Source organism: Rhinoderma darwinii, chromosome 8 (genome assembly GCF_050947455.1).
Source record: "Rhinoderma darwinii isolate aRhiDar2 chromosome 8, aRhiDar2.hap1, whole genome shotgun sequence".
In the NCBI taxonomy this organism is placed as follows: domain Eukaryota; kingdom Metazoa; phylum Chordata; class Amphibia; order Anura; family Rhinodermatidae; genus Rhinoderma; species Rhinoderma darwinii.
The window spans coordinates 77655161-77675002 of record NC_134694.1 but is presented as its reverse complement, the minus strand read 5'-3'; the positions used below and the strand labels follow the sequence as shown (position 1 = coordinate 77675002).

At 39.7% G+C, this 19842-nt stretch overlaps 1 protein-coding gene across 5 annotated transcripts in view; it reads left to right on the top strand.

The window, feature by feature from the left end:
* TENM1 (teneurin transmembrane protein 1) overlaps positions 1-19842 on the top strand; it is a 570240-nt gene that overhangs the window by 324984 nt on the left and 225414 nt on the right. For all 5 annotated transcript variants that reach the window (XM_075835787.1, XM_075835786.1, XM_075835785.1 and 2 more), the window contains one exon: positions 3138-3376. In XM_075835787.1, coding sequence (XP_075691902.1) covers positions 3138-3376 — 239 coding nt within the window. The remainder of the gene's footprint in view (positions 1-3137; positions 3377-19842) is intronic.

The window sequence follows — 19842 nt, the reverse complement described above, 5'->3', positions numbered from 1 at the left end:
CCTGCCTTTATGAGTAAGTATGGCCTGTTCAGTGATTACAATTTAAAACGAGTAGCACCGGCATTGATGCACGGTATTTGACGTTATACTTGCTGTTACAAAAACTATATAGAATATAACATTGAAAGTAAGCCTTTTTTTATCAGTAAACTGCTGTAGAATTTTTCACTTTCTTAGATAATATATTACAGCCATGATATATTTTGCATTTAGAATTGCAATAGGGTGATAAAATCACTGAATATGATTACTTTGCTAAGACTTATACATACAGTCACATAACATATGTACTTGAAAATTAATTCTATAATGAAACCTCTGTAGTAGAATAAATAATAAATCCCATGCTTAAATGCATTACTGTGCTACAGTTTACAAGAAGCAGGACAGAAATATGTCTTACTAGATATCTATGTATAGTAAAAGTGTGTCATTTCTTTAGAACATGAGCAACTATCTGAATTTCCAAATAGAAAAGTCAATACAATAAATCAAAACTGGTTTATCATATGAAAGGATGACAATAAGGATGCTGCTTGTTACGTGAACTTATTTTCCAGTCGTCCCGTTAGGATATGTAATATTTAGATGTATATGTAAAGGATCTGCCAGGCACAGCTTCGGGGTTAACGCCCATAGGTAATCAGTCGGCACCTGAGTCTATGTCTCTGAGACTGACTCCAGCTTCCACAACTCAGGCTGGCAGGCTTAGGAGTGGGAGAGCCTATCGCAGCCTGGCCAGACTCAGCTAGCTCCCGCCCTCGGTCTATTTATACCTGCCTTTCCTGTTCCTCCTTTGCTTGTGATTCTTCTCGTGTGGTTTCCTGGCCCAGCTACAGCTTCTGACTATTTGATCCTGCTCCATACTGACCCTGGCTTACTGACTACTCTCCTGCTCTGCGTTTGGTACCTCGTACACTCCTGCTTTGACTCGGCTCGTTCACCTCTCTTGTTGCTCACGGTGTTGCCGTGGGCAACTGCCCCTTTTCCCTTAGCTTTGTGTACCCTTGTCTGTTTGTCTCGTGCACTTACTGAGCGTAGGGAGCGCCGCCAAGTTGTACCCCGTCGCCAAGGGCGGGTCGTTGCAAGTAGGCAGGGACAGAGTGGCGGGTAGATTAGGGCTCACTTGTCCGTTTCCCTACCCCAATCATTACAGTATAGTTGGTGGTCAGTGATTCTTACATGTTGCCCATTGTTAGTGCTCTGTGTCTGGAATATGTCCATAACTTTAGAATAAATTAGCTACATATTAATGTACATTGTATATTAGGAAAGAAGCTATCAATCACTGCAAAAGAAAACATACTAGAGGATGGGTGTATGTTTTGCAGCCACATGCTGTAGGGCTAGGTTCACACAACATGGCTGAGGAGTGATTGATGCACATTAAAAAAAAAAACAGCAACTGGAGATTGGCCTTAAACATCATTTGAGGTTTTTCCCCCCAGTAGTCAGGATAGAGTACCCATAAAACCTTGTACACAAGTTGGCATTAAATCTGACAAGTATTTCCACAGCAGAAATCCAAGCTCTCTTTTGCCACAAATGTGCTGTGAGTGTGCAGCAGGAGGATTAGCCACATTGTCATTCAATGGGGCTAATCTATGACTTTTCCATGTGTAAGCCATGAAAATAAGTAGCATGCTACTTAAATCCACGGTCAATTTTTTTATGCGGTGCAAGTGGAGTTGCGGAAACGACATTCACATTCTTGGGATATGGATTGTAATCAGATTTGATTCAGATTTATGTAAACGGAGCCTTAGTAATTAGAACTATACCCCCTGTACTCTCCACTTTCCCATTTGTCAGGGTAGACCCCCAGTAGGAAGAGCATGTCCCCCTATTTCCTCATTAGTCACAGCAGCCTCAGCCAATTCTTCTCCAGTAATCACAGAAAGCCCCGTCATCCTACTTACGGAGTAGTCAATGCAGCCCTCCATCTACTTTCCCAGTAGAAACATCATGACACCCTCAGGCACCTTTTCCCAGTATTCTCAGCAGGACTCCCCCTAGTCCACACTCCGTTACATCACTAAATCCAGGACTCCCCACAGCCCATTTCCCCATAAGACTCCCCCACTGAAATAGCAGAGCAGTCACACTTTTTGGTTTTGTTGTTATTATAACCTTTGTACAATTGATGATAATATTGTGATTTTATTAGTTTGGGATTTCATTTTCCCTTAAGTACTATGCTAGTCATGATAGTTTTCAGATTGCAAAACCTATGTTAAAAAATGTATTACGGTAAATTCCTCTAATGCAGAATTTCTTATAGTCTGGTACAAAGCTGAAAGACCACAAGAGATCTTCTTATTAAAGGTATTGTGCCATCGGGAAAACTCCTTTCCATTGAGTAACCCCCCCTGTATAAGCCAGATAAGAGAACTACTGCCCAGAGCATCCTCTATTCAGTAGGACTCAGTGTGGTCATGTATTTGTGTAATCTCACATTATTGTGTATTTACCCGCAGCTTCCCCGGCAGGGGTCTGAGTCTAAAAAAGGGTTTGTCATGATGGTGTTTAATTTTGAGCTGTCTTGCCGAAGGTTCTCACTCCAAATAAGTTATTTATTCTTTTATATGACTGTTCAATAAACCAATAGTTTGGGTACTCTGGAACTTATCAGACCCTAATAATGACATACAGTATAGAGTGAATTGTATAGTACCAATAGAATTTATGAAATAATACAAACAAAAGCATCTTCCTATGAGTTGTAGAGCTGTTTTACTTTTGTCTGTTCATTTCTTTGTAATGGGAAGCGAGCTCGTGGAGGTACATCAGCACTCCATAGGGTAGACCTTTTTTGAAACCTTGTAAATTTTCTTATAATAAATAATACTTCATGTCTGCCAGGCAGATCATTATTTCTTCAAATATGTCTCTTTTACTTGTATTTTCCATAAAATATTTGTGCTTTTGCCTGATGCCAAATTCTTTGCTCTTTAGAGGTCGTAAAGTACTTAAATGCTAAGCATGTGCCGTACAATGTGGGTTTTGCTGATGAAGTTTGTAAAAGGTGTTGTTACAAAAGAATTAATGATCAAGTGGAGCAGACTAATGATTATTGTTGCTGCACAGTGCATGCTGATGATGTTTATCTCATTTTGAGCTTCTTTTTATCCTTGCAGGCATTTCCTCTTCAAGCACGGATCTGGTACATCTCCAATCTTTAGTGCTGCCAGTCAGAACTACCCTCTAACTTCAAATACAGTCTATTCTCCACCTCCAAGACCTCTGCCCAGGAGCACCTTCTCCAGGCCTGCCTTTACGTTTAACAAGTCATACCGGTGTTGTAACTGGAAATGTACAGCCTTGAGTGCTACAGCAATTACAGTAACACTAGCACTGCTGCTTGCATACGTTATCGGTAAGAGTTCTGTTCTCTGCTTTTACATTTTTTTTACCATTAATGTGCAATACAATTAGATATGTATTTAAGCATCCCACTACTGATGCTTTAGAGCCGCACGAAGTAGGGCATTAAAACTAAAGCATTTCCAGGGATACTTTTCTGCTTTTGCAAAGTTGCCAACATTTTTAAATAATTCTCAGGGACGGTTGTCTGCTGAGCTAGTGAATTTGAGTTCATCAATAGTCTGTTTCTAAGAGCTGGCTAGGTATGCTGTAATCTGTATTATATATAGCATGTTAAACTAATTTCATTAAAATGTGATAAATTTCGATTGCTGTCAATTAATATTAACTTTAAAAGCAGGAGGATGTGAATATATGATTCTAGACGCATATGACGTGCAGAACAGTACACAACATTTATTGTACAATTGGTCAACAATGAAAACAAGTACAATTCTAGGGACACATCGGCAATACCTGAAAATGCTCCTGGAACAATGGACGACCGGCAAATGTATTGTCAGTCGCAGACCATGGCATCGGTCCGTCAAAGAACCTTTCTCAAACCGTTCTCTGACGGACCGAAACGTTGCTGCTCACTTGAGGTGAATAAAACCACCCTTTTCATCAATCTTGAAGTCCTGGTGCCGTTACTTGATCCTATGGTTTCTGTATATTTCCAGTTGGGGAAGTGATTCATCCTCTGGGTAACGTGCACATGGCCTAATTTATAGCGCTTGGAGTGCTGTGTTCACTCGAACTTGGATTATATATATATATACATTATGACTCAGTGGCAATATCAGTAATTCATAAACTACAGTACATCAGAACAGAAAATTACTATTTATTTACATATAACAATTTTGTCCTAAGTTTGAAATAAAAAATATTCTACCACTGGAGGTCATATACACGCAAATGATGAATACAGTAGAATGGATAGCGGACAGAACTTCCCGTTTTCATCTCTGCCATATTTGAAGTGCCGGTAGAATGGTTGGAATCAACACAGGTAGTGGCATGGGGCCTGTCCACTTTTATATAGTCTCTACTGTGCTCCCCCTGAATAGCAGAGCCCATTACACTGCAGTGCCACGTAATGACCAGCTAACTCTGGCCAGCAGATTCCTGTCACCTTCCTGTTATTCATTGAATTCTGGCGCTGCGGTTTACAATGCAAGTCAGTGACATAAGGTTCAGTGTATATAACACACGGTATCTGGTGGCAGAAAAAAATTAAATGTTTCATTTTTTAAGCAAATTCCATTGTACCTAGAGAGTGTTTTTTTCCATCCAGACCTGATTTTTCTGTAGTCATTCTGTAAGTGTGTAACTATTTGTAAGAATACGTATGACATTTTATTACATTGTTTAATATTTAATAATTTAATAATGATCTTAGACATTTACAGTAAGTCAGGAGCTTCCTAATCACATAATGCAGCCAGAACCTGCTTAATGTTTAACTATTCGGACTCCCTAGTTTTAAGGTCTTATGTAAATGTCTGCATTCTTCATGGGCTATCATTACACTCAGCACTGTGTTACATTCATCATGTGTTATAATTGGCACGGGCCGCACAATGTAGTGTCATTGAGGCTAAACTATCACAAACCAATTTGTCATGTGGAGCCAATTTAACCTCCGTAAAAGAAATGGAGACAAATTAAATGACTTTAGGTCTTTTGATTAAAATCATATCTACTTTATATTATTATTCATACTGATCCTTTTACATCTCAATTTGTACATGGATTAGCAGCACCCAGCAGGATTGTTAGAATGGGCTGCCCACAGTGATAAGCGGCCTGGGAGCATTATCGCTCCGCTAATAAGGGCATCCATTTTATTTTTCCCAGCACCATATATTATAAGAATTATTGAGTGGGAGTAGTCAGAAAATAAATGTGTCAGAGGTAGCTTTGTTCGACATTTTAATGAGTGTCTAATATAGCGTATCATTAAATCTCTTGAAGCTTGAAACACTATTATTAGATTTCTAGCAGTCACACCTTCAATCAACATCTAGCATACTATTGGTCCGCAAATAATAATGTGTAATAATGACAGACGCAGAAAGTGGCAGAAACAATGGCGTGCACTAACAAAGCATCACAATGACTTTTTTCTACCTCTCTGTGCCATTTCATAATTTGCTGCTCATTTTGACTTTTCCTATTCTATCACAAAATACCTTTCAGTCTTCTTGAGATTTGTGCCCAGCTGTTTGTATGTAACCAGCAGTTGGTTTATACAAAGGCAAGATGCTATATACAGTGTGCAGACCATGCAGGACGAGGTGCCTACGTGCTGGTATCTCGGCAAATTGCTCTCAATTTAGATTGTCTTATAGCAGATGCAGCACAGAGGACTTGGTGTTTACACTGCCCATAGATGCACTCATAATATGTAGCAGGTCCCTGTCCACAAAGTATTGTACATCAGCCTACCTGCGTGATAGAATGTCAATCTCTAAAATGACCTGTATGTATTCCTACAAGTTAGAGAAGCACTCCGGGTTTTTTCCCACCCCCTTCTCCTCCGTCTTCAAATGTAATGTATTGTAATTTAGTGATGTGTATTGATTTATATATAATGCCATCAGCGTCTTTACAGTTAAAGTCTTAGCAGGGTCGTCTCTTCCTTTGTTTCACCTTTGGTTTCTGTAGTGTTTGTATTTTTTTATCTTTATTATGTTCTACATGTTATGTATATTGGTTTCCTCCAAATGTATGATTATGTGGAACATGTTCAACTCCTATTAGGGCATATGGGGGTCCCTCTTGCTCTGCCGGACTTGGGCCATCCATGTAGACTGCATTTCTTGTGAAGCAGCTGCTGCAGGTGAAATAATCTGGCACTGACAACTTTTAAAATCAACTGTTTGCCAGGGGTCTTGGGAGCAGCAACCATAATAAAAAGGGTTTGCTTGTTTGGAGACAAACCCTTTAAAAAGTCATAATATCAGTCAAAGTTCACAGTGACGTTTTTAAATGTGTATATGAGCTGCATACTGCTAAAAATGTATACCAAAGTGACCATCTGAATGGGGCCATGAAGCTCTATCTTTAAAGCCACGTTAAATGATTATTAGGCCACATATATACCTATTATCTGAATTGCTCCCTTTACAAGAAGAGATGATTCAGGCAATAAAATAGATTAGCGACAAGGAAACTGGTATACTGTTGATAGAGAAAGGCAGCTGGATGGAATTCAATTTCCCTGGATTGCTTCTCCTCTATTACATGGATGGTCCCTGCTTGCGGAGTGAGTGATTTAAGCAATGAGTATAAATTAGGAAATGCTGTATTTGCAACGCACTTGCAGTTGCATTAATAATCTTATTGAAAAGTTAGAGCCAAAGTTAGAGCTTCAATTTAAAGGGTAACTAAACTTTTAAAAACTTTTGACATGTCATAGTGACTTGTCAGAAGTTTTCAGTGGGAGCGATCTGAGCACTGAGTCCCTCACTGATCGCTAAAACGAAGCGTCAGAAGCGCTAGGGTGAGCGCTGTGTCACTTTGTTCCCGGTTGTCTTTCCTCTGAAAGCAGAGCGAGCGGTGTACAGACTTAGGGTATGTTCACACGAGGGCGTCCGTTACGGCTGAAATTACGGGGATGTTTCAGCCTGAAAACATCCCCGTAATTTCAGCCGTACCGGCATGTGCAGGCGCTTGAACGCCGCGTCAATTACGGATGTAATTGGCGCTGCTATTCATTGGAGTCAATGAATAACGGCTCCAATTACGGCCAAAGAAGTGACAGGTCACTTCTTTGACGCGGGCGTCTATTTACGCGCCGTCATTTGACAGCGGCGCGTAAATTACGCCTCGTGTGAACAGACAAACGTCTGCCCATTGCTTTCAACGTCTCCCTACCCCCTGCCATTACATATATATATATATATATATATATATATATATATAGTAGAAAGCAGACCTTTGCTTGTGAAATTTCAGACCATATTTAATTTTATACCCACAGGAATAGAAGATTAGATTTTTGTCATACAGTAATATTGCCTGTCTCTCTAACTGCATATCTTTCTTTTTATTATTTTTCCTGCAAATAAAATAAGAAACAAACAATAGACATTTATTTCAAGATTCTAGCAAATAGAGGTTCCTTTAAAATTCAGTTAAGATGATTTCATGTTTATCTAGACTCTGGGGTGAAATGTTTCCTCCTGATCTGATCAAAAACATAATCCAGCTGAACATGATAAAAAAAAAACGCGGCTCTGAAGTGCTAATGTATAAATAACCATTGTTGAAGCTCCTTGTGATTGACAGAGAACACTTTAAATGAGCAGCTAAATGTTCGGTTCTCATTTCTGTTTTCATTTTCTGCTTGGTATCTTCTCTTATGATGAACACTTAATGATGTATTCTGCGGAGCAAAATGCCGTTCTTCTGCTTGTTTATGGCTGTTGTGCTTGAGCTTGTATATCCCTTCTCAGTGAGTTAAGTGCTGTTAGCAAATAACTCATAAATGGAAAAGTTAAAGTAACAATAACAACAATGTTAAAGTTATTTTTATATTCATTATAATTTGAAAAAACTAGCTGTGTATTATGAGGCGGTATAAAATGTGACAGTGCCACACCGTAGTCCCTTTCTGGTTGACTAACCTTGGGAGTACCACTTGTTGTTCCAATTAAATACCCTCAGAGCACGACTTTAGTCATGTATGAGTAGCCATTAGATAGCAATAAGCAGCACTGGCAATTATAATTTACTATTTAATCTATGTATTCAGCAAATAAAAAAACTAATATAGTCTTGATTCACGTATCGCATGTTTATTGCAGATTTTGATGCAGATTTTTGTGCCAAAGCCAGAAGTGGTTTCAGAAGGATTGAGAAATATAAAGGAGGAACTTATACCTTCCTCCTGGATCCACTTCTGGCTTAGGCTCAAAAACTCATGTCAAAATCTGCACTACAATCTGTAACAAGTACGTGATGTGTTAAATTGGCCTTAAGCCTCCAGCACACGTAGCGGATTTTCTGCGGATTTTCTGCGGACTTTCCGTCCGAATTTGCTGGAATGGAAAATCTGCAGAAGAAGACTGTTGCAGGCAAGTGGATGAGATTTAAAAAACCTCATTCACATGCTGCTGAACATTTTCTGCATGGAAATCAGATCATGCTGCATGCAGAGCATGCTGATATTCTGTACATTATTATGGGGCAGCCATTTTGTCTGAGATGCTGTTAACAACTTTAGATATATGCTTTACAGCAGCCACATGGACCATAGGGACACATTCACTTCTATGGAGAGTCTTCTAGGCATGCTCTGTGACCTGGGCCATTGTGCAGGGAGGGGAAGGAAGTGAGTGATAGGAAGTTACCTGACATTGTGATCCTGCCTGTAATGATAATGAGGAGGATGCTGAGAAGTGATCTCTACAGAACAGGAAGTGTCAGTCTTTTATGTGTATGACTCAGTGGCCAGAATAAAAACTGCAACATTTCAGGATTATATTTTGATTTAAATAATGACATGGAAAATTAAAAAAACATCACCAAAACATTTTAAGAAAGATTTTTAACATATGGACTTGATTTAAACAATAGGTAACTTTTTGATAACAATCTTTCTTATGGTTTCAGTAAACTCTAGTGATTTTGCAGCGCTGTTACAGTTACACTGGTTAAAACAAAACAAAAAAAACTTCTAGAACAAAACAATATTTTTATTTAATCTCTATCTCACATATGAACAGTTTGAAAAATAATCCTTTGTCTAAATTTGATAAGCTCGGTTGTTGACACTGAGAGCAAAAACAATGTACTCAATCACTTCAGGTAATAAAAGTAAATGAAATAAAATCATACTTTTTTAATATGTGATATATTCCTGCTGCAAATACTCTACAAGCTCAAATATAATAAAGTTCAAGAGCAAAAAGAATAGAAAAAGAGTTAACGCTATAATACAATGTAATGCGTGCAGCAATAACGGATGTGTTCATGAAATCATTACACTCATTTTTCCTCTAGAGAGAAAAAGAAATCCTTTAATTACCGACAAGAAATTTACTTCGAATTTCCCAGAGAAATAGCTCACAGACAACATATCTGGCTACTGCGTAGGTCATAACGTGTTTACTTAAGAAAACAGTACGAGGAAATCTGAAGTGAGCACTTATTAAACAATTCACACGTTTCCAGTTCCTGCAGACATGAAAGGTTAGGTAATAATGGGAGCACTAGAAAAGACAAATGTTTTCACAATCTAAATATTGGATGAAAAAAAAATCAATGGAGCCCACACTTTCCATATTTAGCGCTCAGGGGCATATCTATAGAAAAGTGCAGAGGTAGCAGTTATACCCAGTTAATGGTGTCTGAAGGGCCCAAAAGTGCGTTTACAACATAACAATATACCAATAAGGCAGGGTTCATATTGCGTTTTGGCCCAATGTTTAGCGTATACGTCGGGAAAACTCCCGACTTACATGCTAAATGTGTCCGTAGGGCTCCATTAGCCTGATGTAGGCCAAAATTGTGTCCTTTTGGCCTTCTTCGGGTTAGTATATAAGTCACTAAACTTTTTCTTTTAAGTATGGAATAGCGTAGTAGACTACGCATTTACATCCCGCTGGCTCCGCCATAATAATACTGTGCGGTATACGTTTTTTAACATGGAGGCCTATGAGTGATAGATGCCATTGTATTGCATTCGTCACATGCCTCCATTAAACGTATGTATCGGGAAGCTCTCGTGACATCACTTTCTATTATGTATTTGCATTGCACACAAGAAAATGGTGACAGCACACTGCGAACACAAATGCCACCTAGGCCACTGAATAGAAATAAATATGCATTACTTCTAAATCTACTTACAAATAGTGAGGTTCTTAGCTCACATTTTGATTAAATTGTGTGATCCCACCTGCCTTGACAAGGAGACCTCTATTAGTTGGGTACAGCACATTCTAGCAAAATGAAACAAAACGTGTATACAGGTGCTAGAACACCTGTGACTGCAAATTTATACAGCACACAAGAAAATGGCGACAGCACACTGCAAACACTAATTCCACCTAAGCCACTAAATATAAATAAATATGCATTACTGATGAATCTACTTACGATAGTGAGGTTCTTAGTGCACATTTTGATCAAACTAAAATCACCCAGGGCAGAATGGGAGGAGTGCAAGATCGAAAAAGTTTGAACAGCCCATTCCAGCAAAATGAAACAAAATGTGTTTTGCAGGAATGTGCTGTTCAAACTTTTGTGTTCTTTATGTGATTCATATATGTGGGGTTAGTGACTGCCTCCATTTTTTAATCTTGCACTCCTCCCATTCTGCCCTGGGTGATTTTAATTAGTTTAATTCTGGTTCCTACCATGACCAAACATATATAGGCTTAGTCCCAGTTCTGGGTATATGGGCAGCGTAGGTACCCACCTCATAGATGTCGCCTTGTTGTGGCAGATGGGCTCACACTATTTAATCAAAATGTGCACTAACAGCCTCACTATTGTAAGTAGATTTAGCAGTAATGCATATTTATATTTAGTGGCTTAAGTGGCATTGGTGTTCACAGTGTACTGACACCATTTTCTTGTGTGCAGTATTTGGATAGTTATTTATGGAGCTCCCCGATGCAGCAAAAGCTGCCCTGCTAGACGTGGCCCTATTCCCCAGTATCGCAATCCCCGGCTGCTATGTCTGTCCGGAAAAGATACATCACTGGAGCTTCTCTGCAGTAGCCCCAGTGATGTAGCTGCTTTGCGCAGAAATTGCAGCCAGGGATTCTGGCTTTTGAAGCAACCCGGAAGTCCTGCTGTTTTAAAATTCTTGTCGTCGCGGGAGAAATAGGACCGCTGTGTGGGTGGTGTCAAAGTCTTCGTCCGGATCGCTTAGAATGCTCTGGCTGGTGACTACGATGTTGTAACGCTTCTGACATCACAATCCATAGATGTACTGTGATGTCAGGAGTTTCTCTAGGGCCAGAGTCCCAGGCCAGAGTGCTTCTGATGCTCTGGTAGGTGACTCCGGTATCGCAAAGCTCCTGACATTATATATAGACAGTGACCTTAGGAGCTTTCCCAGAACCGGAAAAAAATTGTTTTTTTTTAATACTTTGCAGAGAATCCTTTGCATGCAATGACTGCCTGAAGTCTGGAACCCATGGACATCACCAAACCCTGGGTTTCCTCCTTTGTGATGTTTTGCCAGGCCTTTTCTGCAGCTGTCTTCTGTTGTTGCTTGTTTGTGGGTCTTTCTGCCTTAGGCTTTGTCTTATCAAGTGAAATGCATGCTCTCCACTACTTTGCCTTAAAAAACTCCTGGGTCGCTTTCACAGTATGTTTTGGGTCATTGTAATTCTGTACTGCGAAACAACGTCTAATCAACCTTGCTGCATTTGGTTGAATTTGAGAAGAAAGTATATCCCTGAAACTTCAGTATTCATCCGGATGCTTCTATCTTCAGTCACATCATCAATAGACGCTAGTGACCCAGTGCCTTTGGCAGCCATGCATGCCCATGTCATCACACTGCCTCCACCATGTTTTACAGAGGATGTGGTGTGCTTTGGATCATGGGCCGTTCCAAGCCTTCTCCATACTTTCTTCCTCCGATCATTCTGCTACATGTTGATCTTAGTTTGATCTGTCCAAAGAATGCTGATCCAGAACTGTCGCTGGCTTCTTTAGATGTTTGGCAAAATCTAATCTGTCCTTTCTATTTTTGGGGCTGATTAATATGGTTTGCACCTGGTGGTGAACCGTCTGTATTTGCTCTCATGAAGTTTTCTCTTCACGGTAGACTTAGATATTGATACACCTACTTCCAGGAGAGTGTTCTTCACTTGGGTAGATGTTGTTAAGGGGTTTTTCTTCACCATGGAAAGGATTCTGTGATCATCAACCACTGTTGTCTTCTGTGGACGTCCAGGCCTTTTGGAGTTCCCGAGATCACCAGTGCGCTCTTTTTTTTCAAGAATGTACTAAACTGTTGTTTTGGCCACACCTAACATTTGTGCTATCTTTCTGATGGATTTCTTAATTTTTTCTCAGCCTAATGATGGTCTGTTTCACTTGCATTGAGAGCTCCTTTGACCTGATGTTGTGGGTTCACAGCAACCGCTTCCAAATGCAAATGCCACAACTGGAATCAACTCCAGATCTCTTACATGCTTAATTGATGATGGATTAACAAGGGATTAGCCCATGCAGCCCATTAAATAGTTTTTGAGATAATTGTCCAATTACCTTTGGTCCCTTGAAAAAGAGGCAGCTACGTATTAAAGAGCTGTAATTCCTAAACCCTTTCTCAAATTAGGATGTAAATACCCTCAAATTAAAGCTGAGAGTCTGCACTTTAAGCCCATATTGATTGTATAACTGTATATTCAATATGTTTTGGTAAACAGCTAAAATGCCAAAACTTGTTTCACTGTCCAAAAAATTCTGGACCTAACTGTATGTCACAGCTTTTTGTCGGGTGTATAGGACGCCTGTCCTCTCACGTATATACCTCCGATTGTAGGACAAACTGTGATTTCAACAAGGCCTAATATAAATGTCACATGGTGGGTAGGTCATCCTTTTACAGATTTTGCAGTGGGGCTTAGAAGTTTCAAATTACGCCTCTATTAGCGCTGCATTGGTTTTTTCTATGTTATTGCAAGAGAAGAGAATCGGTCCCAGATATTTGGAGATGCTTAGAGGGTCATAGGGACCCACATTGTCAATGACAACAAGCTGTACATATGTAAACATTTAAATAGCATAATTCCCTGTTATATGACTGGTTACTAGTCTATTTCAATATTGTGATCTGTATAGTAATATGATGTGTAAAATATAGTCATTTTATTCACACTTTCTATTTCATTGAAATGTGAAACTCTAAATTAGAAAAGGTAGACCCAGATTCTGATATTTTGTGGTACACCATCTACTGTCACCTGATGTATAAATTCCTTCATTTCACCATCTAATGAGCAAAATGAATACATTGTTTTATGCCTAGTGAAAGGTCGTGAGAGCATGGTGCATGATACAGGAATCCACAGTGACAATGAGAGAATCCCTGTGCCATGCGCCGCCCACTTAGGCCCTGCACTTGGCATAACATAGCGTATCAGTTTTGCAGCATTATTTCCTGAATGTACAGTATGCCTCATTTAAACTTGACTGGAAGGATATGATGTGTGACCTGATCATAGTGGCTCAATTCACTTTTGAATTTTTTTCAAGTAGGTTGTTGTTGTTTTTTTGCAACTGATTTAAACTGATTGACACCATTTTTCATCAGTTTCCATTAGTATTTTAATTCTATCATTTACTAACCTCAATGGTAATAAAAAACAAAACATCACGATAGATGCTATAAAAATAAAATTACCGTGACAGAAGTGATTACGACTGATAAAAACTCATGCACTTTGAGGTCAGTTTGTGTCCCATAGAAATGAATAGGATCTGTATACTGCTCTGTCGGGATCCCAAAACATACGACTTTTCTCTTTCACTGCTAGAATAATGTAGCATGCTGCTTTGTTATATCCTCCCAAAAAAATAGCAACCCGATTATCCCATTATAGGTCAATAGGAAACTATCAGAAATTGTTAGGATCCATAACGAATCCATCATTTTGTGCCTGGCCCCTGTAAAAACTGAACTCATGACATCAGTGTGAACAGAGCCTTACTGTTTATGCAGCAATGTTAAATAAAGTACATTAAATGTGCACCATGCACCTAGAGAAACACACCTATAGCTATCCCATGTGCCCTGCCACCTCCTGCCATCAGGGACATATTGCCAGATATACTAGAAATAAAAACAAAGCAGCCTCTCCTATCATTTACACATCATTTAGAAGGAGCACAGTATGTGGCAAAGACTTAGGCTGACTGGAGGGATTGGAAGTAGAGATAGTAACTTCACGACTTGTGAGCCTGTAATTTGATTTGGGAATCTTTACCCATTTCTAGTTATGGGCAAATCAAGTAGCTAACTGTGAAATGAAAATTATCAAACTGCAAAGTTGACAAATCGATTTGCTACTGGCTGTAGATTCGTGAATCAAATATCCACGAATTGCGAAGTAGTCAAATCGATTTCTTGTCTTAATTTTCATTTCTGCTCCATGAACCACTGTATATTCAGCACAGGCCTACATTACCTTAAAGAGAACCTGTCACTAGGTCATATAAATGTAACTGGTTAAATGACCAGAATAGCGCTGTCTTCCTGATTCCGGCACTATTGTTTGTTTTTATCCTGGACCCCCCATTCCAGAGATATGGCCCACAGTTAGACTCCCTATGTGATAATTTGTTGTAGTTAGCCAGTGGGGTGGAGCTAGCTTCTCTGCCTCTGACCAATCAGGGTGAGGCAGCTTGAGGGTAGTTCCCGCCCTGTTGGCTAATTACAGTAAAATAGCATAGAGGGAGCCAACACAACAGTGGGCCATATCTCTTGGGGTCCAGGAGAAAAAGGAAAAACCGCTAGAATCAGGGAGACAGAGCTATTCAGGTCAGTAAACCAGTTCAACTTATATGACCTAGTGATAGGTCCCCTTTAAGACATGGCTGCCAAACTCATTAATTAGCGAGTTTATTGTCGGATTTGTAGTTTCAGGGCTTCTCTTTTCATTCTCATATGGAGCTATTTGAATGACAAACAATTCACAGAGAAGAGAAAAAGAAGAACATTCAGTCTGTGTGTGTATGATTGACATTTAAGCATGTAAATGTAACATCAAACAGAGTAAAATAATAGCACTGAATATACAATAATTAACTCTATTTTCAATAGCGGAAGAAGCAAGAAGCAGAAGTTAATGTCGTTTACTCATACCTCCAATTAAATTATATATGTATCCTATTAACCATCGAGCCATTAACATTTCATAATGATTTCATGCCTATTTGTGCTGTCTTTGAGTATAACATATCTCACACAAAGGGGAATTATCCAATTTTGTATTATTTCCTCATTTCCATAAAGGAGACTTTATCTCAGCAACAGAACATTAATTCACATGTCTTTTCACTGGACATTGAGGGTTTAGCAATTATGAAGCTGGTTTTAACAGCCTGAGCATTGAACACTTTTTTTCTTTGCATTAGGTTACGTTATTTTTCTTCATGTTTTTGTTCAGTAAAAACGAGCAGCAGAATGGCGATTCTTTTTGTTAAATGTCAGTCTTTTTATTAGGAGCAGAAATAAAATGGATATTCTGCAGCAAATAGAAGATTTGCAAACTGAGCACATCCTCATTAAATGAGAAAAATCTACACAATGTAGACTGATTCTTCTTCCATTTTCAGATTGCTTTTCCTGCACTGGGTTTCATTCAGTTGGAGACAATTTGCATTATAAATATGGTGAACCCCTAAGTGACAACTACAAATCCTATATACAATTACTTTTAGAACTCGTGTTTTTACAGAGCTGGGCCTCATGCACATGAGTATGTTTCATGTTTGCATTGGAAGATCCCGATTACAGATCTAATGTTAGTCAATGTAGCTATTCCGACATTATCCATAGTGGTCCCATATAGAACCCATGTGGAAGCTGTAAACATATGCAGTCTTTTATTTTTATCTGACCATATTTGTATCCATATTATGTATAGGATACTTGGACTAGCTAGTAGGTTTTTCAAAGTTTCAATGTTTTTTTTTCATGCAGCACATGGCAGTCTGTTCATACTAAACAACATGCATCAAGAGGGGTTGTTTTTTTGTTTGCTTTTTTTTTACAATGGATTCATCTTTCTTTCCTTTTTATCACTGTTTTAGATATGAAAGTAAGGCTGTATTCAGATGAGCATTGTAAAACTCGTGATTCATCAGAAAAAAACTGACGATTTTACATCAGAGTTGAATCAGTATTGTGTCAGAGTAGGTTCCGTGCATCAGTTTTTAACATCCATGTAGCATCAGTGATCATATGTTTCTCACGTCGTCAAAAAAAGCTGACTGCTTTTTTTTCAGCATCTCCTAGCAATCCATCAGTGAAAAACGGACCGCACGTGGATAGTCATTGTGTGGTCCGATTTTTTTCACTGACCTGTTGACTTGAATGGATGATTCTAACGGAAAATTGGACCAAACTAGTGCATGCTACAATTTTTCTGCACGGACCAATGGTCTGTGCGGAAAATCGGACATGTGAATCGGCCCATTGATTTTAATAGGTCAGTGTTCTGTACGGGGGCTGTCAGTTATACACTTGGACAGCACCCAGAATTGAACAACGTTTGTCTAAATAGGCTCTAACTCCAGGGTTGCCAACCTCCACCTCAGCAATTTCTGGTCAACTGGGCTAAAAATCACGGACAGACCAACATTTTTATGGACACATTACAAAATCATTGCCTGTGCACTGTGTAGTGTTATAGGAGTGACTCACCAATCACAGCCTCGCCTGTAGCTTTTCTCCGCTAACTTAGGTGATGTTTTCTCTGATTAGTCGTTCTTTCCCTTTCTTTCTCCATCCAGCCCAGACCGCTGTGATAACTTATTCCAGCCACGACTTGTCTCTGCAAAATTGACACGCAGAAATGTTGGCTTCTCGCTTTTCTAGCACCCTCCACACCTATACCCCATTCTCTAAACAAACTAGTAATCCACAGTGTCCTAGACTTTAATAATGATGCCTTAGTGCTCGACCCAATAAAAGTGCCCCAACAGTAACCGTGCCCCCTTTGTGCCCCATGTACAGAGCGCCACATACAGCACCACCTTTTAGATAGCACCACACAACCCCCCCTCTTGTAAATAGTCACACACTACCTCCCTTGTAAATAGCTCCACACAGCCCCCTTTGTAAATAGCACCACACTGCCCCATTGAAAATAGCACGACACTGCCCCCTTGTAAATAGCGCTGCACAGCTCCCCCTTGTAAATAGCTCCACACTGCCCCCCCCCCCCTTGTAAATAGCTCCACACTGCCCCCCTTGTAAATAGCTCCACACTGCCCCCTTGTAAATAGCTCCACACTGCCCCCTTGTAAATAGCTCCACACTGCCCTCTTGCAAATAGCTCCACACTGCCCTCCTTGTAAATAGCTCCACACTGCCCCCTTCTAAATAGCTCCACACTGCCCCATTGTAAATAGCGCCACACTGCCCCCCTTGTAAATAGCTCCACACTGCCCCCTTGTAAATAGCTCCACACTGCCCCCTTGTAAATAGCTCCACACTGCCCCCTTGTAGATAGCTTCACACTGCCCCCCATGAAAATAACACTGCACAGCTCCCCCTTGTAAATAGCTCCACACAGTAAACAAAGTGGAGAGCGGTAGTGGTAGCTTACCACTGCCACTCTCCGCACTGCCTAACGTGACTCACCGAGGAGCCGAGGTGGTCATGCGACAGGGGTCCTCTTCTGGCTGGGGGCGGTGATGGCCCGAGAGTCGACCAGTCCAGTCACCTGACCTGAGTCACCATGTTGCTGATGTGAGGTCAGGTGACTGGATTGGTCCACTCCAGGCATTGACCTCACTTGGCAGCATATTTTTAGATTCTGCTATCAAGCGGAATCTGAAAATATGCCAGGCCGTGGCATTTGTACTGTGCATGTACATTTTGGCGCATGCGCAGTGCAAAGTTCCGGGGGAATAAAGAAAAATCCTGCACGGTGCTTTTTTCTGCCAGACGATATGGACGGCAGAAAAAAACACCCATGTTTTGCGGACTGTCCGTAAGTTTACAGACGGTTGGCAACCCTGCCTAACTCATAAAAATACCAGATATACAGGTAATGAGAGTCAGAGGGTAAATAGTACTCATTTCATTGAATGAAAATGCTGGACAAAACTGATACACTGTGTTATACTACGTGTAGATCCTGAGGTGGTGGTTCAGGTCTCCACAGGCCCTAAATAAGGCATAACCCAGTAAATCAGTTAAGCCTGGAGTGTTCCTCTAAAGTATTGGGTGTTACAGATATCAAATCAAAAATCCAAAGAAAGAGCCAGCGCTCCAAGTAAGTACAAAAATATAAAGACGTTTATTCACCCAGTGTGTAGGCAACATTTCACCTTCCCATTGAAGGCATTTTCAAGCTTGAACTTGTAATGGGTTTTGTTGGGGTTACAGTAGGGTTTCTGTCATTCTGAAAGCATGAATGCAGAATGCTGTGCTATTCTTGCTGTCAAAAGGGACCCAACCCTGGAGGGCATCCCCACAAAAAAAACTTGTTTGTCTGCTTATATGCCACATTATTTAGGGGTTGCCTCGTTAACTTTTTTCATTTATTCCTTTTTGAATGAAGATGATGTTTGTTTGTTTGTTTTTATTTAGGGGGACCATTTTATTGTGTTGTGTCCATGTTTTGTTTAACTTTTGATTGTTTTTATGTTTGTGTGCATTGTAAATGTATATTGAAAAATAAAATACGAACTATACATATTGTAAACAACAAGATTTGCACCTCTGAGGAAATAAAGATATTCTTGAACTTTGCGTTCTTCGGGGGGATATTCCAGGCCTACCAACCCTGATTTAGTTGCTTTACACACCCATGTTTGGATTCAAAACGTCGCAACATGGGTGAATAAAGAAAGTATTTATTTTTTACTATTTTGGAGTGCTGTCGATCTTCATTGCATTACTCTGACTCTGATGATATTTGATTTTATTTTTGTTGTTTTTTCTATTTCGACAAAATTTTTTGCTTCTTTTCTTATTAATTCATACTTTTTGTTTGTTTTTCTATTCATGCATAGATTCTTTAAATTCATACATGATTCTAAAATTCTGAAGGTTCCCCTTGAAAACAGACAGCACTCAATATTCACTCTGCAGTCAGACATAAACGTAATACAGCACCAGATTATAAGTGCCCTATCTCCTACATAATCTGATCGGCGCTGTAATGTAGATAACAACAGTGGTTTTTATTTTGAAAAACAATCATTTTTTAGCAAGTTATGAGCAATTCTAGATTTATACTAATTTGTTTCTTAATGACCAACTGGGCGTGTTTTTACTTTTTACCAACTGGGCGTTGTACAGAGGAGTATATGACGCTGACCAATCAGTGACCAATCAGCGTCATACACTTCTCATTGTTCCAGCCCATTTTTAGTGTGATTGTGCAGTGAAATAAGCTGGGCTGGAATAATGAGAAATGTATGACGCTGATTGGTGATACTATTTGCGTCATACACTCCTCTGTACAACGCCCATTTGGTCATTAAGAAACTAATTAGAAGGAATCTAAAATTGCTCATAACCTGCTAAAAAATAATCGTTTTTCAAAATAAAAACCACTGCTGTTATCTACATTACAGCGCCGATCAGATTATGTAGGAGAGCAGGCATTTATAATCTGGTGACAGAGCCTCTTTAACTCTATTGCTTTATTCAGACGAGAGTTTAAATCGGCCGTGTGACAGTAGTTTTTTTAACGGCCGTCACACGTCTGCGTATATTTCTAAGGTGCTGTTCATACGGCCGTTGTTTTAACAGACCAT